The sequence below is a fragment of the Tinamus guttatus genome, unplaced genomic scaffold (assembly GCF_059628265.1).
Source record: "Tinamus guttatus ecotype Peru unplaced genomic scaffold, ASM5962826v1 Tinamus_guttatus_pri_ptg000563l, whole genome shotgun sequence".
NCBI lineage: Eukaryota > Metazoa > Chordata > Aves > Tinamiformes > Tinamidae > Tinamus > Tinamus guttatus.
In genome coordinates this window covers 2,184,143-2,205,742 of record NW_028289097.1, presented here as the reverse complement: position 1 = coordinate 2,205,742, position 21,600 = coordinate 2,184,143, and the positions used below count along the sequence as shown (strand labels likewise).

The window sequence follows — 21,600 nt, the reverse complement described above, 5'->3', positions numbered from 1 at the left end:
GGGGCACAGCCAGCGGGGCAAGCCGAGGGTGGTGATGATGATGGTGATGATGGTGATGAAGGCTCCTAGAGGGCGCTGCCGGGGCCGGGCCGCCCTCCAAGCGCGACTTCAGCAGCGGCGGCCGCGGGGCAGCCCGCGGGGGGTGCGGACACGGCGACACCGGCGACACCGGGGGGGGGCGGGACATGAGGCCGCCGCCGCGGCCCCTCGGCCGCCCATCACCCGCGCGGAGCCGCGGGGCGGCGGAGGGCGAAGCCGGGGCCGGGCGGGAGGCAGGGCCGGCCCGGGGGAGGGCCCGGCCCCGCCGCCTCCTGATTGACTCCCAACTTTGTGCTCCTCCCTTGCATAAACTTTCCCGTCGCTCGCGCCTGGCTCCGTGCGCGGACTCCGGAGTGAGCGGCGCTCCCGCATTCCTGCCGCCCGGCCCCGCTCCCGGCCCCGCTCCCGGCCCCGCCGCCGGCGCAGCCCGCAGCAGCGCGGAGCAGGTAAGAGCCCCCCGGGACCGGGGCTGGGGGGGACACACGCTCCATCTCCCCCCGTTTCGGCCTTCCTCTTCTTCCTCCTCCTCCTCCTTCCCCCCGGCCCTGCGGGGCAGCCGCGCCGTCGGGGCGGGGGGGACGGGACGCAGCGGGGCAGCCCCCCCCTTCCCCGTTAACCCCCCCCCCGTTAGCCCCCGCCCCGGTCGGGGCCTTGGCCCCCCCGCGCGCGCCCCCGCCGCCCCCGCGCGCTCCCGGCCGCCGCCGCCGCCCCCTCGGGGCCGCCCTTCCCCGCGGCGGGGGGCGCAGCCCGGCGGGGGGGGGAGGCCGCTCCGCCTCCTCCTCCTCCTCCTCCTCGTCCGCTCCCAAATTTTCCAAGTTCAACCCGCGGCCGGGGCTCCCCGCCGCGGCCTCCTCCCGGCGCGCCTGTATACGTATCGCAATGTATATATTTATACCTATAGATCCCTATCCGACGTGCTCCGTATCCGCGGGGCCGCGAGGGTGACAAAGGGGCCTTGTGCGGTGGCTGCGCCCCGCGCCCGTCCCCGCGCCTTACGTAAAGGCGCCTCGTCCGCTCCCGCCGGCGCGCCAAGGCGGCCGCGGCCCCGCACGGACTGGATGGACGCACGGAGCGCCGGAGCCGGCCGGGCGCCCCGCGCGTCACCGGCGCGTGCGGCGTCACCCTGTGCTGACTGTACCCGAAACGCCCCGTCACGGGGGCGCATCGCCGGCCCGGCGGCAATTAGCTGGGTAATTTTGCGCCGTGCGTCACCTATTATTATTATTATTATTATTTGAGTTTTGCAGCCTCCTCGCCGGGGTTGTTGTTGTGGCGTTGGGTTTTTTTGTTGTTGTTGTTTTGCCTTTTCGGAAGGAAGGTAAAACTCCGGGCGCGGGCGAAGCCGTCGCCTCTCCGGGTGGCCGAGGGGCACGGCCGCCCCTGGGCCCGGGCGCTAATCTCCTGGTGTCAGGCGCGACGGGGTATTTTGGGCTCCGGCGTCCTTCCTGCCCGGCTATCGCTTTACCGGGACGTGTGCGCCGTGAGTCAGGGATTTCGCTTCCCGGTGCCCCCCTCCCGTCCGCCTGGGAAAAGGGGCTCCCGGGGGCCTTCGTGGACCCACCGTTCCCGGCCTTGCCGGGTGGCACGGACGGACGGACAGACGGACGGACAGCTCCCAGCCCACGCTCCTTCCGCCGCTGGCACCGGCCTGACTTTTCCAGCAAAAATAACCCTTCGGAACAGCCCGGGCAGCTGCGTTGCGCAAGGGGCCCTTGGACGCGGCCGGAGAGGTGGAAGCAGCCGCCGGTTTTGAGACAGAGGCCTTAAAACCAGGAGCTCGGCCGGACCTGGTGTTTCCTGGCCTCCTTCCTCCCTCCCTTCTCCTGCTTCTTTGGGAATATTGGAGAAGGCCGCGGCACCAGGGCCTCCGGAGCACCGCGGCTTGAGATCCTCCTGCCACTGCGCAGGCACGATGGCCCCTGAAAGTTGCTGATCTGCAGGAACTTGTATTTTTACCACCACTTTCTTGTATTTTTCGACACAGTGCTGAGCTCTGTACCCAGGAGAGGTGCCCTTTGGAGCGGGTGCCTGTGTCGGGAGGAGCGAGCCAGGCTGGGAATCGCCCCCGGAGCGGGGCCACGGCACCTGCGCGGGGGCGGCGGGCATTGCCACCGTCACGTGTGCTCTTGTGAAAGGGCTCGGGCAGGTGACGAAGGCGCGAGGAGCGCGGCCGGGTTGAGCCGCTCACGCTCCCGGTGCCCGACGGTGCCGCGTGGAACGGTGCTGCGCGCCCAGAGCACCGGGAAAGTCGGATGCGGCGAAGGATGCTCGGCCGTCAAAGCCGCTTGTGTCCCCAAAGCCCTTGGTGTCGGTCCCCTGACCCTATGGAATGGAAAGCCACATATGGAGCATCCCGGCAGCCACCTCTCCGGCTCCTTCCCCAGCGCTGCCTCCAGAGCGCTGGCTGCGTCACGAGCAGGGCCAGGCCTCAGCCGTACAAGCCAAGGCGGTGCCGCTCCGCAGGCGGCCTCCCCGGAGCCGGAGGCACCCAAGGCGACTCCCGCGCATCCAGGCGCGCTCCAGCCCTTTAATAACCGCTGGAGAAGGTTGCTCGCAGGTGGCCGCGGGGCCGCGAGTGCTGGGGGAGGCGCAGGATCCCCTTCCCCCTCGCCTCCGGCCTGCGGGAGAATGGATACAAAGCCGGAGCATGTGTTGGCAGAGCTCCCCTCGGCTTGGCGGGGGGGACGGCGACGGGACGGCAGAGCTGGATCTAATTTTAGGAGCCGGGCAGAGGCGAGCAGGAAGCGAGCGGCAGCAGGAGCGCTGAGCGCTCGCCGTCTCCAAGCCGGGTTGAGAGGGAGCGCCAGGATCAGCACCCCGGATCCGCCACGGGACGGGCACCGACCGGGAGCAGGGTCCCTTTGGGGAGCCCGGCGGGGGCAATATCTGCGTTACGGGGGCCATGCCCGGCTTTGGGAATGCTGTCCTGCTCCGATGGCTGCCTGTGATCCTGGCCAGTGCTCTCTGTGTGGCCCCACTCTGTTTTTGGGGAAACTGAGGCCCAATGTGGAGGCTCGGGGCTCCTCGCCCGGCCTCGCTCCGTCTCCGCCACTGTCTCCTCCTCGTCAAAAATTAGATCCAGCTGTTCCCAATAGCCACGAACTTCTCTCCGGAAGATGTTCGAAGTGTAGGGAGCCGGAGCGAGTGGAGGATGGGCCATGTGCTCGTGCCAGCCCAGCCCCCGGCAGCTCGCGGAGCTCGCGAGGCCGAACGCGGCACCGGGCGCTCCGCGTTTCCCACCGTGCCGGGAGAAGGGTCCGGCTCTGGCAGCCGCGTGCGCTCGGGAAAAGGCTGCAACTACAAACTCGGGCTTGTGCAAAATGCCCCAGATTTTGGAAGGGCACTCCTAAGCAAAGAGCGGCTCCCGGGAGGGTCTCGCAGGGTGTCCCATGTCTATCCGTCCCATCGCGCCCAGGGAAGGCAGCGGGTGCCCTGGGTGCAGCGGGCGCAGCTGCTTCCGCAGCGTTGGGTTTCGTGGGGGTGGAGGCAGCCGGGGGCAGGTGTGAAACGCGCTCAACCTCCCTCCTCCTCCTCCTCCTCCTCCTCTTCCTGCAGGAGAGATGTGGGACGCTTCCCAGCGCGCTGGGGCTCTTGGGCTTCCCTACGGAGCAATCCCGGAGCAGCGTGATCCGCTGGCGCATGGTGGGGTGGCCGCGCGCTGGCCGCGCTTTGAGGGTCCCCAGCAGGTGACTCGGAGCCACTTGTTGGCATCTGCCTCATTTCACAACAGAGCGATTGTGGCGGTAAAAAGCTTTTCTCCATCTGCACCGTGGAGTGAAATGCCGGGACAGGGTGGGAGGGAAAGTGGGAAGTGGGACCGGGAGCCAGGTTGGCTCCAAGTGTCCATCTGTCTGTCCTGTCTTATGCTATTGCGGGGCCCGAGGTTGAGTGCAACATCCCAATCCTTCCCTGGACACAGATCGGCTCTCTGGGTGCCCCGAGTGCGCACTTTCCTTGCAGGCATGGGCATCTCCCTAGTGTATCCGATATTTTCCAGGTCCGGATTCATCTCCCGTATCCATGTGAGCTGAATGGTATCCCAGAGCCCGGTCTGGGCATCCCTCGGGATAGAGCCGGCATGGATGCTCACGGCTGGTTCCGAGGGGGCCTTGGGCACCCCGGGCCGGGGTAGCCTGGCCGGGCGCGGGCGGCAGCACCGGGGCTGGCGGTCCCTGGTGGGATCCCGCCACGTGGCCTCCTGCGGTTTCCCCGCTCCGATTGCTTCCTGAGCTCCGCGCCAGGCCGGAAGGGACAGGAAGCGATAGAGGAAGGGGAATGAGCCGGGCCAGCACCTCATCCGTGCGCTCCGGCAGCCGGCGTCGCGAGGAGCGAGCGGTGCCTCCCTGGGCACGCGGTGCTTGCGGACCTGTCGGCTCGTGGTCCGGAGGGCTCTGAGCCTTCCTGAACCGCTCCCAGCCGGGAAGGGCGCCCGGAGCTGCGTCGTGTCCTCCAGCAAGGGACTGGGCTCAGGGCGTGAAGCCTTGGCCGGAGCACGTGGTGCTCGCAAGGGTGGACAGGGAGGCCCCAGTGTCGCTCCGAGCGTCACCCCCTGGTTTCCAGCGCGGGGCGCGCGGCAGGAGGTGCCGCTCGCTGGGGCTGCGCGGGCGCCCGTCCTGCCCGGGCTTGTCCCTGAACTTTTATCCTTTCGCCACGGGCTCCGGGTGGGGGAAGCGGGGCTGGCTCGCCCGCGGATCCAGCTTGCAGCTGCCCCCCCGCCACCCTCCTCCTCCTCCTCCTCCTCCTCCTCTTCCTCCTCCTCCTCTTCCTCCCGGAGTGCCGCTCCGGGCCCTCTGCTCCCGCAGGATGCGCGGGAGGCTCTGCCCCCGGGGTTCCCGCTTCTCCAGGCCGCTTCCAACCCTCCTTTTGCAGCCCGACCTGGTGACATGGAGATGCTGCACGGAGATGCCACCCGTGTCCAGCCCCAGCTCCGGGCTCTGACCAGACTTGGGATTTTGGGGGTAAACGTGGGAGTGAACCAGGCTCTGCCCTGTGTTTCACCCCAGAGCTGTGTGCCAGAGCCAAACTTCTGCAGCAGGGCAATTCCCAGCACTTTTCCTTCGCTCCCATTGTAGTGGGGATGCTCGGGCACAGCCCCCTTCCCTCCTTTTCCTGCTTTTCCAGCACTGTGCAAAGCCCTGGGGCTTGCACAAGGAAGAGGGATGCGCGGGGGCATTTTGGGGTTCTCGCTCCTCTCATATCTGCTCCTTGCAGGCAGCACCCCTGAGAACACAAGGAGGGCTGCAAGCTTTTCCCAGGAGCATCTTCCACGGGATGCAGGAGCGAAGCACAAGGACAACCCAGAGGAGGGGTCCGGGTCGCTGGAGAGCCCCCGGGGCCGGTGCCCCGCGCGGCCGCGGGCAGCAGCAGGGCGGGATGGCCTGTTTTCCAGCACGGCCGGTCCCCTCCCTGCCCGGAGCAGGTCGGACAGGCCGATACCTCCGGAGCCGGTCCGGCCCTGCTGGTTTCCTAATTGCTCGGGCCGGGCTGGGTGGAGCGCGGCCGCCGGGCCCCGCGCTTTACGTCAAACCTGGCCGCGCCGCCGGGACACCCTCCCTGCAGGAAGCCGGAGCGCCGGGGCCCGGCAAAAAGCAGGTTTAGCGAAGGAGGAGTTTCGGCCTCACACCTCGGCGCGCTCCCACTTGGCCCGCGCGAGCTCCCGGCGAGCTTTACGTTTTGGGGGGCACACGCGCTACGGCCCGCTCCGGCCGGCACCGCGCCGCCGCCATCCCTCCCCTCCGGCTCGCTCCTGCAATCCAGTTCTCCTTATTTGGCCACGGCGCTCGGCTCGAGGGGGGAGAGCCGGCCGGGAAGGGACGGGAAGGGGGGCAGGCGGGCAGGGACCGCCGCGGCTGACATCACGGCGCGGGAGCCAGAGGAGCCGGAGCGCGCGGAGCGGGACGGGGCGGGGGGAAAGGGCTTTTTTTAAAAAAAGAAAAAAGCGAAAACCCCAGCGCCGGCAGCGCCGGAGCTGCAGTTCCTTTAAAAGGAGATGTCTGTGCCGGAGACCTTTGTACACTCCCAGTCTGTCCGGGAAGCGTCTGGGCGCAGGGAGCCACCGCTCCGCTCTCCGCCAAGCGCCGTGTTGCAAAACGGAACTGGGGAGCGGAGCCGGAAACGGGGAGAGGAGGCAACGGGGCTGGGAATGGGGAGCAGAGCGGGCAGTGGGGGAGCAGGGCACAGAGGGACCCTGCGGGAGCGTCCGGGCCCCTCGGGGCATTGCCAGGGCTCCGTCCCGGAGGCATCCGCCCGGTGCCGGAGCCCTTGGGACACCTGGTTCTCATTACGGCGACCTGGCCGGGAGCTGCGGAGCTCTGCTCCGCTGTCGCCTTTCCCTGCTGTTCCCCAGCTCCAGAGGGGCTGGTGTGGGGATTGCGGATAACCGGTGTCCCGCGTGTCGGGGCAAAGCCGGGTCTGGCCTGTGACAGCTGCGGCAGTGTCTGGACTGGGCTGTATCTTACCCAAATCTGGCTCTATCCTGCCCAAATCTGTCCATATCCTAACCACATCTGTCTGTGTCACACCCGAATCTGGCTGTTTCTTACCCAATTCTGGCAGTATCCTACCCAAATCTGGGCTGGACTCTATATATCCTACCCACATCTGGCTGTATCCTACCCACATCTGGCTGTATCTTACCCGAATCTGTTATATCTTACTCAATTCTGGCCGTATCCTACCCAAATCTGGGCTAGGCTCTATGTATCCTACTCAAATATGGCTGTATCCTATCCCAGTCTGGGCTGGGCTGCATCCTGGTCCTGTTTTCCCGGAATTGGGCTGTTAGCCCTGGATGGCAGGTCACTCGGGGGCTTGTTTCCAGATGGATTTGGGGGTGGAAAAGCAGATTTAGGTGCCCCAAGAAGCCCCCTTGGTATCTTCAGGCAGACACAGGCATGAGCGGGGATGCCGGGGATGCTCTGGGTGCTGCATCCCGGCGAGCTCTGCTTTTCCTGCCTCCGTTGGCTCTGACGTTGTCCCTGCTTTGTGTCCCCGTGCCCGCAGGTTGTCGCGTGTCGGTCGGGGGCTCGGGCTCGGAGCCCAGAGCAGCCAGCACCATAGCGTCCAACAGCTGGAACGCCAGCGGCAGCCCCGGAGAGGGGCGGGAAGATGGCCAGGACGGCATGGACAAGAGTCTGGACAACGACGCCGAGGGCGTCTGGAGCCCCGACATCGAGCAGAGCTTCCAGGAGGCGCTGGCCATTTACCCGCCCTGCGGCCGCCGGAAAATCATCCTCTCGGACGAGGGCAAGATGTACGGTGAGTGGTGGCAGCCCCTTGGAGCAGGAGCTCCCCGCATCCCACCCTGCATCCCTCCTTCTCCGGGTCCTGCCGGACCGGCGGGTTTGATGGAGCTGTCCGAGCAGGAGTGCAGGGGCCCCGGCGTCCGGGCTGAGGTGTGAAAGCGGCTGCACCTGGCACGGGGTGTAACCAAAATGGTGCTTCCCGCTCCCCAAGCCGGCCCTGCACTCCGAGCTGGGGCGGGAAGCGCCTGCCGGAGGAGGGACGGGAATGCCGGCTCCCTCACCGCCTGTGCCGAATCCCCGTGGAGGCTTCGGCCCCATCTTGCTGTGCCAGATAGTCCCACTGGAAACACTGAACGGGCAACACTGGGGCTGTCGAGAGAGGACCAGGAGCCCCCATCCCTTCCCATCCGTCCTCCCCAGCACCCTCAGAGGGGACCGCACTGTCCCCAACCAAGGACTTATTAGGGACACTTCGGAGGGGAACACCATGACCAGCACATCCTGCCGGGATGTCACCCTCGGAGCGATGGCTCCAGGCACCCCGTTGGCGCCGTCCCCGCGCCAGGCGCTCCCAGTGCCACCCCGCGTGCTGAGGCCCCCCGGCGTGGGACCGAGGCCGCGTGCGGGGCTTCCCAAGCGGGCACATTTTTTGGATTTCTCCAGGAATAGCTGAAGTGCCGCCGGGAGCCTGGCCGCGGCTCAGCACGCCCCGCGCGCAGACCGGTTTTTCCAGCCTTTCGGAGACATCTGGCAGCTGCTTAAAGAGACAGCGGCCTCCCCCCTCCCCGCCCGCCGTCCGTCCCCCCTCTCCGTCCCCTTTCATCTCCCAGCAGCATCTCCCAAACGCTGCTCCGGCCTGGCCAAGCCCACGGCGGCTTCCCGGGCTCCTTCCTGGCCGAGCTCCGGTTGCATGGGAAGGGCAGCAGCCCCCAAACGGAGCCGCTTGCAAAGTGGTGACTTTGCAAAGGTCGTGTTGGCTGGGATCCCCTCTCCCCCATGCCAAGTGCATGCCTGGGGGCGCTTTTTGGGGAGATCCCGGTGTTTTTTTTGTCCCTATGCATCCTGCGGGAAAAATAAGACAGTCTTCCCTGCAGGAAGGGAAAAATCGCCCCCCGCTCGGTGCGGCTGCAAACTTGGCTCGTGGCCGGGCAGGCGCAGGGGGTCCGGGCAGGCGCAGGGGCCGCGCGCCCCGTGAGCAGGTGGCCGCGGGGCCGCGCTCGGCCCCGCCGGGTTATTTTTATCGGAGCCGTCCGACTGGTTCGTGCGGCGGTGTCAGGGCCGAGGAATTTGGGGAATGTGGCAATTTGGAGGAGGACGTGCCCTCGCCCAGGCAGTGCCCCGGCCCCCGGTGATTCACCGGGGACGGTGGCCACGGGTGTGTGTGCGGCGGCATGGGGGGAAGGACGGGACGCGGGGCGCATCCGTGCGGATTTGCTCCCGCTCCTGCAGCGCGTCCTGCCCGGAGCGCGGGTGCTACCAGCACATCCCGCCCGGTGCAGCCCGGTGGCGGCCACCGAGCCCCTTGCACCGGAGCGGGGTGACAGGACCGGGCGGGAGGTGGGGGTTATGTTTTAAGATTTTTTTTTTTTTAAGGCAAATCCAGCTCCAAGGGCATTTCGACAAGTTCCAACCGCGACCATCTGGTCCATTAAAATAAATGTGGCGTGCCTGGCCGCCCCCGTGCGCGGGGGGCGAGCGGCGGGGGGGGCGGCACAAGAAAGCTCCCAGCTGCTCTGACGTCGGAGCCTAGATTGGCCACAGCTGGCCCGTAAAATGTGGCGCAAAAGCCCTTCTGCTTCCCATTAGGCCCTTAGGAAATACTGGTGGAAAGGCCAGCGTGGCTGCAAACGCTGGCAGGGGGCCGGGGGGGCCCCGAACCCCGTCTTGGACCCTGTGGGAGGTGAGGAGCGATTTGATTTTTGTCCCCTGTTTCAAGCCGCTGTGGCATTTGGGGGAGTCTCTGGGTGCTGGCATTCGGGGACACCCCCCAGCGCCTGTTTGGGACAAGGCAGCCGCTTTCCAGCACCCCAGAGCTGCCGCCGGTGCCCTCCCGCGGCGTGGGACCCGCTGCCACCGCCTTGTCCCCTTTGGCCACCACGTTGTCCCCTCTGGCTTGACAGCTGTCCTGGCAGCGCCATCTCCCGGCAGCGCCGGCCTCGTTAGGGCCTTCGTGAGGTTGAGCAAGTGCCCGTGTTGGGCAAGGCCTGGCCGGCTGGCGCCTGCCCGGTGGCTTCGCCCCGGCACCGCCGGTGACGCCGTCTCCTCTCGCCCAGGTCGCAATGAACTGATCGCCCGGTACATCAAGCTGCGGACGGGGAAGACACGGACGAGAAAACAGGTGGGGACCCGGGGCGGCCGCTTGGGGGGCGGTTCGGGGGGGGCAGGTAAGCCGGTCCGTCCGTCCGTCCGTCCGTCCGTGCCGCCTCCTGGTGTGTCCTGTGCGTCCTGTCCTGCCGGCGAGCTCCGCGCTTGCCCCCTGCCGCCTCCTCCTCCTTGCAGGCAGCATCTTGGAGCCGGCAGCATTCCCGGCAAAGCGGCACTGGCTCCCGGCACTGCCGGGAATTCGGGGTCATCCCCACTGCACGCGGAGGCATCAGCTCGTGGTGCCTGGGTCTGAATCCAAGCGGTTTTGGCTCAAATTTGGCTAGTTTTTCTCTTTCCATGCTGGAGCCGGACTTGAAGTCTCCGACTCAGCAGGATCTGTGGCTGCTGCATCTCTTTTTGCTTCTCCGGGTGCATCCAGAGATCTTTTCCAGCTCTGCTCCTTCCCAGGACGGAAAGGGAGAGCGGCTTTATGCCCCATGCTGTGGTGGAGAACCTGGGGTCGAGGGATGCGGGCAGAGATGCTGGGAGCAGGTCCTGCTGCTGCCGTCGGGACCGGGGTCGCGTCCATTCCGGCTCTACTGCTGGAGACAAACCAGGACGGGGCAATTCCCCTCAGCCCTGAAGGGCCCGTGCCCGTTTCTGATGCCTCCGGTGGCTCTTCCCTCCTCCCTGTCTTGTTTCTGCTTGGGAAAAACGCCCAGCTAGCCAGAATTGTGATATGTCCTAGAAAACCAGCCTTTCCTGAAAGGATGTCGTGGAGCAGCTGCATGTCGCTGCCCACAGCCGTGCCTTTGGGAGCAAGGGTCTTTTCCCAGCTTCCTCCAAACCCTGGGATTGGGATAGTGGGAAGGAGCAAATCCTTCCTGAAGTGGCATTTTGGAGAGGCTCAGAGATGGCCTCAACCCAGTCTGCCCATGGGCTTTGCACCTGGCCAGCACCGAGCATGGAGTTATTCCAACTGCAGGAGCTTTAGCCGGAGTGCCGGAAAGCCCCGTTGGAGGCTGGATGAGGCTGAATCAATGCTGGACAGGAGAGGAATTTGTGCCGTGCTGGTCCCGCATCCCAGCAGGGACCCTCAGCATAGCTGCAAAGCAGGGATGCAGGGAGCACCGCGGGCTTCTCGGCTCTCCGGAATTCAGCCACTTTCTATGAGCACCCCGTCCCTAGAGGGGTCTGGAAGGGAAACCTCTGCGTGCTTTTCCCACCTCTTCATCTTACAAAATTAAGGAGCATCTTGGCTGTATCTTCCTTGGGAGCTGCTGCATCCGCGGGGCAGGAGCAGATGCTGGAGGGATATTGCCCCCTCGCCAGGCTCGGAGCCGGCTCCCTTCCCAAACCCCCTAGAGATGCCGAGCAGAGGCTTCATCGCGGATCTGTCCGGTCCCCCCTACCCCTTTCTCTCCCTTTAGCTCCAGCAGCGTTTCCAGGAGCGCCGGCCGGGCTCAGAGCTTCCCCCGCGGCGCCGCGCGGCCCGGCCCGGCCCAGGGACACGTCTTCATTCTCTCTGTGTTTTCCTTTCCGAACGGCTTGGCGGGCTCTAGGTGTCCAGCCACATACAGGTTCTAGCTCGGAAGAAGGTGCGGGAGTACCAGGTTGGCATCAAGGTACGTTGGCGCCCCTTGCCCATGCGTCCGCGGCAGGTGGTTTGACGATGAGCATGGGCAGCCCCCCTCTCCTTCCTCTCTTCTTCCCCTCTGGTTGACGGCTCTGCTGTTTTCCCCCCCTCTCCTCCTGCTTTTCTCTCTGCAGGTCTCTAGCCACTTGCAGGTTCTAGCCCGGCGGAAATCTCGCGAGATTCAGTCCAAGCTGAAGGTACGCGCGCCGCCCGCCGCCCTGGCCGCGCTGACGACTAACGCACTCAGCTCACTGGTGTGCCGCTCTCTCTCTCTCTCGCCCCTTGGATGTCTTTGCTTCCCCCTCCCTCTGCTCCTGGAACCAGATGTTTTCAGCCGGGTGGGCACCCGCAGAGGGCAAAGGCGGCAGCCCCCTTCCCTCCAGCCTGTTACATTAGGGGGTTTAACCCCCTCCTTGCTGCCACTTGTGGGTCCTACGGGAGATTCCCGGCTCACCTGGGCTTCTCCCAGGAGGTGGAAGGACCAGCGTGGAGCAAGGTCCAACACAGAAGCCTGGGTAGCACCGGGCACCAAGGGCTGGTGCAGCCCCCGCTAAATCCGGGGTGACCGGAGCGGGACAGGCTGTGGTTCCAGGGGCCGAGGGAGCGGAGCGAGGAAGACCCGGAGCATCCTCTCTTCTCTGGTTGGCTTCTCTTTCTGTCCTTCCCTCTTTTAACTGGATGTGGACTAACCTTTCCCTAACCGCTTTCCACTGGGCCCAGTTTGGGTGAGGGGAGGATGAGGGAGGGCAGGTTTGGAGACATTTCCAAAGGAGCCTCCGCACCCTGTGATGCTCCCGACTCCGTCCCAACCGGAGCGTCTAGGTGGCTTCCAAACAGGACCTGCATCCCATCACCTGGCCAAGGATTCTGGAGCCCTAAAAGTCATTTTGGCCACAAAGTTGCCTTTTCTGGCACTCTTTTTTTTTGGGGGGGGGGGAGCAGTGCGGGGGGAGACAGGGCTTGTTCAGGCTGCAAAGTTGGGCAGGTCCTGGCATCCATCCATCCATCCATCCATCAAGGGTGCCAGGAGGGGCCGTTCCTGGCTGATTGGCTGCAAGAAGCCAGGAGAGGGCACCCGAAACAATTTCGGGAGGCTCCGGTGGGTCCGGGTATCTGCAAAAGTGGCCACAGTCTAGACGAGGGGCGACCAGGAGCAGACAGATGAGGGCCTGGGAAGCATTTTTGCACAGTGCACGACTGGCGGCACAGCTCAATGCTCTGGATATTGGGAAAGCTGAAGCCACCAACAAGCCCCAAAAGGGACAGGGCAGTTTGAGGACGACCAAAGCCAGTGATGGCTGTTTTAACACCCAAGATGTCCTGCAGCTGCTGCCCACAGGAGGGAAAAATCACTCCGAGCAGCATGACCTGGACATAAAATGTCCTGTGCAGCCCTTTTTGGAAGCAGGTCATGGAGGAGCCTGCCCCGCAGGGCTGAAACTCCCTTTCCGGAGTTTCCTCTCGTTCTTTTAGCTGCAGTCCTGTGTGCAGAGCTGCTCGGGCTCCCGGCATGTGCCGGCTTGTGACAGCCGATACTCCCGCCCCGCAAGCTGACGTGATCGATCTCGATCTTTCAAATGCACCGTCCTGCTGCGCCCCGAGAGCAGTTAAATCGAGCCCATCCATCCTGGAGCTCCCTAAGAGGGAAAACAAGGCTGATACAGGCAGGCACTGGGCATGGGGCAACTCTGGGACGCCCCTGCCCCAAGGCCACCTCCATGCACCAGAGGCCCCGGTGCGATTAGCAAAGGCAAAAAGAAAGTAGAAAGCAGCAGTTTTTGGGGTCCCATTTCTCATGCAAATGCAGAGACAGCTTAGGAGAGGTGCAAATATTCCTGGTGGTGATTGCCAATGGAGATGCACGGCCCCTTTGGCTCTATTCCCACCTCCCCGTTGGGAATTGCAGAGGACCTGGCAAGTGGGAAGGGTTTTAAAGGATATGGAAAAGTACAGCGGAGAGGCTGGGGTGGCTCCAGTCCTGGTGCCTTCACCAGGGTATTGCAGGCACGAGGATGCAGCCAGGTCAAGAGGGGGTTCATACCCCAAATCAGGGGTGTTGTGGGGGGGGGGGTATGGGTGCTGCTGCTCCCCTGATGTTCTAACCATTTCCTTTCCTTTCTTTTGCATACAGGCCATGAACTTGGTAAGTCGGCTTTGTGCTTGCATCCCCCAGTCCCCCATCCCGTTGCCTCCTGCCTTGTGCTGGAGTCTGGTGGCTCCGGTGTGGAGCAGGGTCTGTCGTTCCCATGGGATATGAGGCTCTGTGCCCAGCAAGATGGAAGGGTTCACACGGGACGGGGGTCTTACGGGTCTGCCTGCCCCGCTCCCTTAGCTGGGCTGCACCAGGACATGGGGATGAGGAACGGGGTGTCAGGGTGCGTCTGTCTGTCCCTCCGGCGCCCTGGGTAACCCCGTGTCTGTCCCCTCGCCAGGACCAGGTCTCCAAGGACAAGGCTCTGCAGAGCATGGCCTCCATGTCCTCAGCGCAGATCGTCTCGGCCAGCGTCCTGCAGAACAAGCTCAGCCCCCCTCCTCCTCTTCCTCAGGCTGTCTTCTCTGCTGCCCCCAGGGTAAGGACACGGCACGGGATACGTCCCCCTGCACAGGGGGTGCCGGAGCCCGGAACAGCCTCGTTTCCCAGAGGAAGATGCGGGTGGGAGGAAGGACTGGGGCGCTCCATGCAAACTCCTGACTCTATTCCCTGTTTCCCCCCGCAGTTTTGGAGTGGGCCGATCCCAGGACAGCCTGGACCCTCTCAGGAGTGAGTACCTGGAGTCCCCCCGGCCACGGGCCGTCCCTCGCCCCGGGGAAGGGACCAGCTCCTGCTAACACTGCGCTCTCTTTTCCAGCATTAAACCGTTTGCACAGCCAGCCTACCCCATCCAGCCACCCATGCCTCCATCACTAGCCAGTAAGTGGTCCCTTCCCAGCCCCAAAATGGGGCGAAAAGCAGCTGGGATGGGAGATAGAACACCATGGGGCGGGATACCGGGAGAAGCCGAGCTTTCCCGTCTCACGGCCGCTTCCCGGGCAGGTTACGAGCCCCTGGCTCCGCTCCCGCCAGCCGCCTCGGCCGTGCCCGTCTGGCAGGACCGCACCATCGCCTCCGCCAAGCTGCGGCTCCTCGAGTACTCCGCGTTCATGGAGGTGCCGCGGGACGCCGAGACGGTGAGTGGGCGCACGCGGTCCCCGCGCCGCCCAGAGCGCGGGCGGGCGCCTGACCCGTGTCCCCGCCATGCCGACCCCTTACAGTACAGCAAACACCTCTTCGTGCACATCGGCCAGACGAACCCGTCGTACAGCGATCCCCTCCTGGAGGCCGTGGACATCCGCCAGATCTACGACAAGTTCCCCGAGAAGAAGGGCGGCCTTAAGGAGCTCTATGAGCGTGGGCCCCAGAACTCCTTCTTCCTCGTCAAGTTTTGGGTGAGACGCTGGGCCAGGCTCTTCCTCGAGCCATGGTGTCACCTTGCCCTGGGACATGGGGCCACTCCTTGGTGCCCTCACTTATAACAGGGTCTTTTTCCCTCCTTCCCACCGTGCCAGGCGGATCTGAACAGCACCATCCAGGACGGGCCGGGGACTTTCTACGGTGTGAGCAGCCAGTACAGCAGTGCAGAGAACATGACCATCACCGTGTCCACCAAGGTGTGCTCCTTCGGCAAGCAGGTGGTGGAGAAAGTGGAGGTAAGTCCATCCCGTCGGGAGTGTTGTGGGAATGGGGGTCTCCCGTGGCTCACAGGGCAGTGTGGAAAGGATAAAGCTCCGGAATGGAAGTATAGGACACTGGGTACCTGCTAAGGCGGTATGAGCTAAGGTGGATGAGCCACTGCATCATGTGGCCGGGAGATATCGCCCAGGGTCATGGGCAGCCTTAGGTGGCCTTGGGTGGCTCTGCTTGAGCCAGGAGTTGGTCTAGATGCTCTGCAGAGGCCCCTTCCAACCTCAACCCTCCCGTGATGTCTTCAATGGGCCGTGGTACCTCCAAAAGTGGAGCAGAGAGGGTGTCTCCAAGACCTTCCCTGCAGTATTTCCAGGCTGCGCTGCCCTTCGCTGTCCCCCGTTCTGGGACGGTTGTGTCACCTCCTCGCTGTCCCTTGCAGACAGAGTACGCGCGGCTGGAGAACGGCCGGTTCGTCTACCGAATCCACCGCTCTCCCATGTGCGAGTACATGATCAACTTCATCCACAAGCTCAAGCACCTCCCGGAGAAGTACATGATGAACAGCGTCCTGGAGAATTTCACCATCCTGCAGGTACCTCCTCTCCTTCCCCTGCGCCCGTTTAACACAGACAGGACCCGATTTGTAACAGGCCATCTCCATCCTCACGTCTGGTGTGAGACATGGCAGATGGAGGTCACCAAAGCTGGCATAGAGCTTTGGGAACCATCCCGAGGGTCACAAGGAGCTTGGGGCACGTTCAAGGCTCAAAGCCAAAGTCCTCCCCACTTTGGCCACCCCTGGGGCGTTTTGGGATCAGAGGGCACATTTTGATAGTGCAAATAGGATGACTGCACCCAGGGCGATGCCACCTTGTCCCCAAATGTCACCTGTTGGTGTCACCCTCTCCTGAGCGGGCTCTGTCGCTCTCCCGCAGGTTGTTACGAACAGGGATACCCAGGAAACCTTGCTCTGCATCGCCTTCGTCTTCGAGGTGTCCACCAGCGAGCACGGCGCCCAGCACCACGTCTACAAGCTGGTCAAGGACTAGGGGTCCCCGCGGGCCCGGCCAAGGGGGGGCGCAAGGGGAGGCAGGGGGCAGAAGAGCCGCCCGCGTGCAAAATCCTTTGGAGCAAGGAGGAGGAGGAAGACAAGCAAATAGCCAAAAAGCAAAAAAAAACAAGAAAAGACTGACTTGCAATCACAGAAGTTTTCTACTTAGGAACTTTTTTTTTTTTAATAAGTAAAAAAAAAAAGAAAGAAAAAAAGAAGACAAGGAACAGGAAGGCAAAGGGTCTGTGTGGAGGAAGGAGGATCGTGTCTGCGCGCCGCTCAAGGCCGGGATGCTGCTGTGCAGGCGTCAAGCGCAGGCCGGCGGGAGGGTCGTCCTGCAGCACCGATATCCAGCTTGGAAAAAAGAGAAGGAAAAGGAGAAGTCGACAGAGGGGCGGCAGTGGGTGCAAGCTGCTTTGTTTTTAAGAAAAAGGGTCAATTTTTCCCCTTTTTTAAAAAATTCAAGTGTGTTTTAGTGCGTTTTGGAAAGAGACTGCGTTGGGAAGGGGAAGGCGGGAGAGCTGAGTTTGCCGGTTCCAATCCCGAGAGAGGTGGGAAGCGGCCGAAGCCCCGGAGGGATCGGCCGAGCCGGAAGCAGAGGAAGCGCTGGGTGGTCGGGAGCTCGTGGTGGCTGTTGCGATGGGTGTGGGTGTTCACAGAAGTCTCGTAGGCTCCAGCCTCCCCTGCTGCAGCTTGTCAGGGTGGAAGGAGGTGAGAGCCGCGATGGGAGATGTGCCGGATTGCGTTTGTAGATATTCCTGCTTTTTCTTTTTTACCCCCTCCTCCCCCCCCCTTTTTTTTTTTTTTGGCTTTTTCCACATTGCCTGTTTTCCTGGCCTGGGTTTTGCTCCCGGGAGAGCATGAACAAGCGGCACGAGGCTCACCAAGGCTGCACCTTTCCGTTTGCCGGGAATTCTCCCACCGGAGAGGAACAACGGCGGCAGGGGCAGGTTGCAGAGAGGCAGAGGTTTTTAATACATGTCTATAGGCTCGCTGACCCCGCTGCCGAGCGGTTTTGCATCTGCACCGTGTCCCCGTAGCATCGCCGCGCGGCGGCGGCTTCTCCTCCGTAGCATGTTCGCTTGTTGCTGTTGCTTTTATTTTTTTGTTTTCTTTCCTTTCACTCGCCGCTCTCAACCCCTGGGAATTCAAGCTCCAACCTCCCCACGCGCCTTCCAGGCCCCGGAGCGGCGCCGGCCGCTGCGCCCCCGGCGGGGACCCACGTGCTCTGGAACTGGACTGCTCTGCGCCCCCCCCTCCATCCCGCATCCCCATCCGCCTGCACGGACGGGATCACACCTGGATCCCGGAGACCCTTTCTCAGTCCCCCCACCCCATTCTCCTCCAGTGTATTTATGAATTTCACATGAAGTACTGTTTTATTTTTTTAAAGACTTTGTAAAGCTTTCCAGGGTTACAATCACCATTTTTAGAGCTGTGTCAGTCCACATTGTTAAAAATCCATTTTTTTTATGTATTATATTTTTTGTGTATTTTTTTTTAATCCAGCTGTGATGGGTTGTATCATATATTTGTTGTGTTTACTGTATCTGTCCAACTGCAAAGTGAGGAGACTGTGGCGCTCCCGAGAAAACTACGGTCTGCTGAAAAAAACATTAAAATTATTTGTTCATGGGTTGGCTCAAATGGTCCTGAGGTTCCTGCTTTCCATCGTATTCGTCACGTTGTACAGTGAAAAGGATGGAGGTGATGGAAACCTTCCTCCTTTCCGCAGCCTGAGACATTGTATTTACAGGAGTGGCCCTGTCCCCAGAGAAGGGGCAAAGTCACCCTCTCTTGTCCCCAACCCCTCTCCTTGGACCTCTCTTTTGCATCCTGCTCCCTCCCCAGGCACCTTCTCCCCATCGCACCCCCATCCTCTCCCCATGTGCCCCCATGTCCTCTCCCGGACACCCCTTCCCTGTCCCCATGCGCTTCCCTCCCTCTCCCATGCACCCCCCTTGCATCCCCGGCGCTTCCCGTGGCTCCTCTCCTGTCCCCGCGCTGAGCCCCCCATTGCACCCCGTTCCCCTTCCCCATTGCATCTCGTTGCTCTCCCCATGGCACCCTCTCCCTTCCCTCATTGCTCCCTGTCCCTCTTCCCGTTGCATCTCGTCCCTTTCCCCATTGCACCCCTGCCTCTTTCCTCATTGCATCCCATTTCCCTCCCCCAGTTGCACCCCAGCCCTTTCCCTATTGCTCCTTGTCCCTCTTCCCGTTGCTCCTTGTCCCGCCCCCTCCATCCCGCTCTCCGCCTCCCGTCCCGTTCCGTTCCGTTCCGAGCCGCAGCGCTGCCTGCCGGGACTCGTAGTCCCGCCGCTCCCGGCGCTGGGGCCGCCCCGGCCCCGCTCCGCCTGTTCCTTCGCTCCGCCTGTATCTCCGCTCCGCCTGTTGACCCGCGCCGCCCATTGACCCGCACCGCCTGTTGCTGCAGCCGCCTGTTGCTCCGCACCGCTTGTTACCCAACTCCGCCTGTTGCTCGGGCGCCTGTCGCTGTCGCCGCCCGAGGTGCTGCTGTCGCAGCCGCTTTTCCCAGTTGCTCGGGGAAAGCGGCTCCAAGTTCCCCAGAGCTTGGGCGCAGAGCAGGAGCCTCAAGAAGGAGAAATTCCTGCAAGTTTCTTGGGGGGGAAAATAAAAAAAAAGAGACGAAAGAAGAAGAGACCCCACGAGAAACCACCTGCGGCAAGAGCTCAACCCGATATTAGCCAGCAGCGAATCCACAGCAGGGTGCTCTGCTGAGAGCCGGAGCCGTGGGAGGCAGGATTATCCGGGCTGGAGTGACTGTCCAGCTGCTCCCAGCACAGCCTATTCCTGCAGGATCTCCTGCAGCTTCTCCCAGCGGACACGCTGGGGCTCCGCTCGGTGCCATGGAGGAAGATCCTGTTCTGCAACTCCGTGTCTTCAGTCTCAACTGCTGGTGAGCACAGGGTTCGTGGGCACCGGAGTGGCCAGGATGGGTGCGGATACGCGCGCCTGGGTGCCCAAATCCCAGGGACATTCCCTGCTCCGGCTGCCCCGTGGTCCCTGTTTCCCACAGGGGCATCCGCTACCTGAGCAAGCGTCGGCAGGAGCGCGTGCGGCTCATCGGGGACACCCTGCGCCAGGAGCCCTTCGACCTGGTGCTGCTGCAGGAGGTGAGAGCGAGGAGGGCGGCACGCGGCCAGAGCACGTGCTGAGCGTGCCGGGTCTCAACCCGCGCTGCGCTTCTCCAGGTGTGGAGCGAGCAGGACTACGGCCTCCTCCGGGAGAAGCTGGGAAGCTGCTGCCCCTTCTCGCACTACTTCAGGAGGTGAGAGGGGCTGTGTCCTGGGCATGGGGATGCCGTGACGATGACCTGGAAAGCCAGGAAAGCTCCTTTGGGTCACCTCAGTCATGGTTCTACATTCCCTGTCCATCACGGATACAACCTGGAGACCCTGATGCTCAGGAGTTCCAACTGGTGCTAGAGCTGGTGCTGGAACCCAGGCACCCGGGCTCCCTGCTGCCTGTTGCTTAGGGACAGAGGGTGGCACGGACGGGGCACCCGCACCCGTTCACGGTCCCTCTCTGTCCTGCAGCGGGGTGATCGGCAGCGGCCTCTGCGTCTTCTCCAAGTTCCCCATCCTGGACACTTTCCTCCACCAGTACTCGCTGAACGGCTACCCCTACATGGTGAGCGGGGCGAGTGGCTCCATGTTCCCGAGCCGGGAACGTCGCGCCAGCCTCGTCCCGCTCTTCTCTCTCCCTGGCAGCTGCAGCATGGAGACTGGTTCTGTGGCAAATCCGTAGGGCTCATTGTACTTAAGATTGCCGGGATCGTCTTCAACGTCTATGTGACCCACGTGAGTGGCCCAGGAAGGAGCTAGCATGGAACAAGAATGGGGGGTCTGGATGGGGGGTGCTCTCCGCCTCTCAGAGCTGGGATTTGGGGTGGGATGAAAGCAGAAAGGTTGGGAATGTCCCTGAGGAGATGCCTGGAGTGGCTGCAGGGGGACAGTGAGCAGCAAGGAGGGGGTCACGGCCACGTCGTCCCCTCTCCAGCTGCATGCCGAGTACTGCCGGGACAAGGACGCCTACCTGCCGCACCGCCTCGTGCAGACCTGGGAGCTGGCACAGTTCATCCGGTGAGTGGCCCCCGTGGACTCACAGGGTCCCCAGGGGGGTCTGCACCAAGGCGAGCGCCCGCTGCGGGTAGCGTCACCGTGGCCAAGGTCCCTACGTGTCCCCGCAGCCACACATCCCAGGCGGCGGATGTGGTGCTGCTGGGGGGCGACCTGAACACGCAGCCGCAGGACCTGGGCATGCGGCTGCTGCGCGGCTGCACGGGGCTGCGCGACGCCTTCACCGAAGCCGAGCGCTTCGAGGTGAGCAGCGTCCCCCCATCCCGACGGCTCCGGCTCCGGCCCCGCCGCAGTGCCAGGCAGGGAGAGCCGGAGACACCCGTGCTGTGGTCTCAGGGCTGCAAAGACGGCTGCACCCTCATCCCGGACAACTGCTTCACTGACAAGACGGAGCTGCGGCCCTTCCCGCTGGGGATCCGCATCGACTACATCCTCTACAAGGTCGGGATTGGCTCCGTATGGGAAAGGATGTGCTCCCAGTCCCCACATCCCTCACGCTCCAGCCAGGGAAGGATGCACTCCTAGTCCCTGCATCCCCGTGGCTGCGCGAGCTGATGCACCGCGCCGGGCTGTGGTTTCCAGGGAGGAGGAGGCTGCGGCATAACCGTCCCCATCCCTCCCTCCGCTTTGTCCAGGCCGTGTCCAACTTCACTGTGAAGTGCGAGGAGCTGCGGACCACAATGGGGACAGCCCCGGGCCAGGCCATCCCCTACTCGGACCACGAGGCCGTGATGGCGACGCTGCGCGTGTGGAGGCAGGAGCGGCCCCGGGGAGCAGCCGCAGCCGGTGAGACGCTGCGGGGAGCGTTTCGGGGAGACTCCCCCCTCCTCAGCATCCTGCCCCCGCTGAGCCCCGCGCCGTGTCCCGCAGAGCCGGCGGCGGCCGACGCGGTGACGGAGGCGCTGGCCGAGGTGCGTGTGGGGCTGCAGGGCGCGCGGCGCCGGCGCTACGCGGCGGGCAGGCTGGCCGCGCTCGCGCTCGCGCTGCTGCTGCTGCAGGCGGCCGCGGCGCTGGGGCGCCTGGCGGGCTGGGGCGCCGCGCGGCCCTTCCCCGCGCTCTCCTGCTGCCTCCTGGCCGCGCTCGCCCTCGGCGTCCTCCTCGTCGCCGCCTTCCTCCACCTCCTGCATGTCACGGAGGGGCGGCTGCTGCAGGGCGCCGAGGAGGAGATGCGGATGGCGCTGCCCCTCCGGCGGTCACCGCTGCCGGCCCGCGCTGTCCCCTCGCCCCCGCGCCATTTGTCCTAGCCGGGTCCGGTGGAGCGGGCGCTGGCGCGCGGGTCGCGCCGCTGCCCATTCCCCTGGCTTCAGCCTCCGGAGGTGGAGGCGCAGACCTCACCGGAGCCTCCGCGGAGGCATTTTTAGTCGCTGCCTGGTTTTCCCTCCATCCTTCCCACTTCAAAGGAGCCCCGCGGAGCTCGTGGAGCCCCAAGGAGCCCAGGTTCGGTGACGCTGCCGTGGGTTTTGCAGCACCTCTGGCCTTGGGCTCTCCACAGGGATCGCGCTGCAGTCTGGTCCTGCTCTGGACCCGACTGCGCTTCCCAAGTCTGGCTCTGATGCTGGATT

General features: G+C 63.9%; 2 protein-coding genes across 6 annotated transcripts; both read left to right on the top strand.

The window, feature by feature from the left end:
* Window positions 1-369: 369 nt before the first annotated feature.
* TEAD3 (TEA domain transcription factor 3) lies at window positions 370-16,005 on the top strand. 5 transcript variants are annotated; one of them, XM_088534505.1, is made up of 14 exons: window positions 370-485; window positions 7,042-7,296; window positions 9,557-9,621; window positions 11,150-11,212; window positions 11,358-11,420; window positions 13,355-13,366; window positions 13,656-13,793; window positions 13,941-13,984; window positions 14,073-14,134; window positions 14,258-14,391; window positions 14,476-14,649; window positions 14,770-14,910; window positions 15,327-15,479; window positions 15,823-16,005. In XM_088534505.1, the coding sequence occupies exons 2-14, from the start codon at window positions 7,161-7,163 to the stop codon at window positions 15,934-15,936; spliced, it is 1,299 nt and encodes a 432-aa protein (XP_088390631.1). In that variant the 5' UTR covers window positions 370-485; window positions 7,042-7,160; the 3' UTR covers window positions 15,937-16,005. The 5 variants fall into 5 exon arrangements, with proteins under 5 accessions (XP_088390631.1, XP_088390634.1, XP_088390633.1 ...); XM_088534508.1 differs by lacking the exon at window positions 11,150-11,212; XM_088534507.1 differs by lacking the exon at window positions 11,358-11,420.
* Window positions 16,006-17,639: 1,634 nt separating this feature from the next.
* Window positions 17,640-21,282, top strand: SMPD2 (sphingomyelin phosphodiesterase 2). Its single transcript, XM_088534479.1, has 10 exons — window positions 17,640-17,645; window positions 18,866-19,072; window positions 19,151-19,227; window positions 19,496-19,589; window positions 19,670-19,759; window positions 19,959-20,041; window positions 20,149-20,281; window positions 20,375-20,479; window positions 20,674-20,824; window positions 20,909-21,282. The coding sequence occupies exons 1-10, from the start codon at window positions 17,640-17,642 to the stop codon at window positions 21,280-21,282; spliced, it is 1,320 nt and encodes a 439-aa protein (XP_088390605.1).
* The last annotated feature ends 318 nt before the right edge of the window (window positions 21,283-21,600 follow it).

Coding starts and splice junctions, on each gene's coding strand:
- TEAD3 (XM_088534505.1), top strand. CDS start 7,161: ATGGACAAGAGTCTGGACAACGACGCCGAGGGCGTCTGGAGCCCCGAC. Junction 13,794..13,940: donor TCTTCTCTGCTGCCCCCAGG/GTAAGGACACGG, acceptor TTCCCCCCGCAG/TTTTGGAGTGGGCCGATCCC. Junction 14,650..14,769: donor TCTTCCTCGTCAAGTTTTGG/GTGAGACGCTGG, acceptor CCACCGTGCCAG/GCGGATCTGAACAGCACCAT.
- SMPD2 (XM_088534479.1), top strand. Junction 19,228..19,495: donor TTCTCGCACTACTTCAGGAG/GTGAGAGGGGCT, acceptor TCTGTCCTGCAG/CGGGGTGATCGGCAGCGGCC. Junction 20,042..20,148: donor GAGCTGGCACAGTTCATCCG/GTGAGTGGCCCC, acceptor GTGTCCCCGCAG/CCACACATCCCAGGCGGCGG.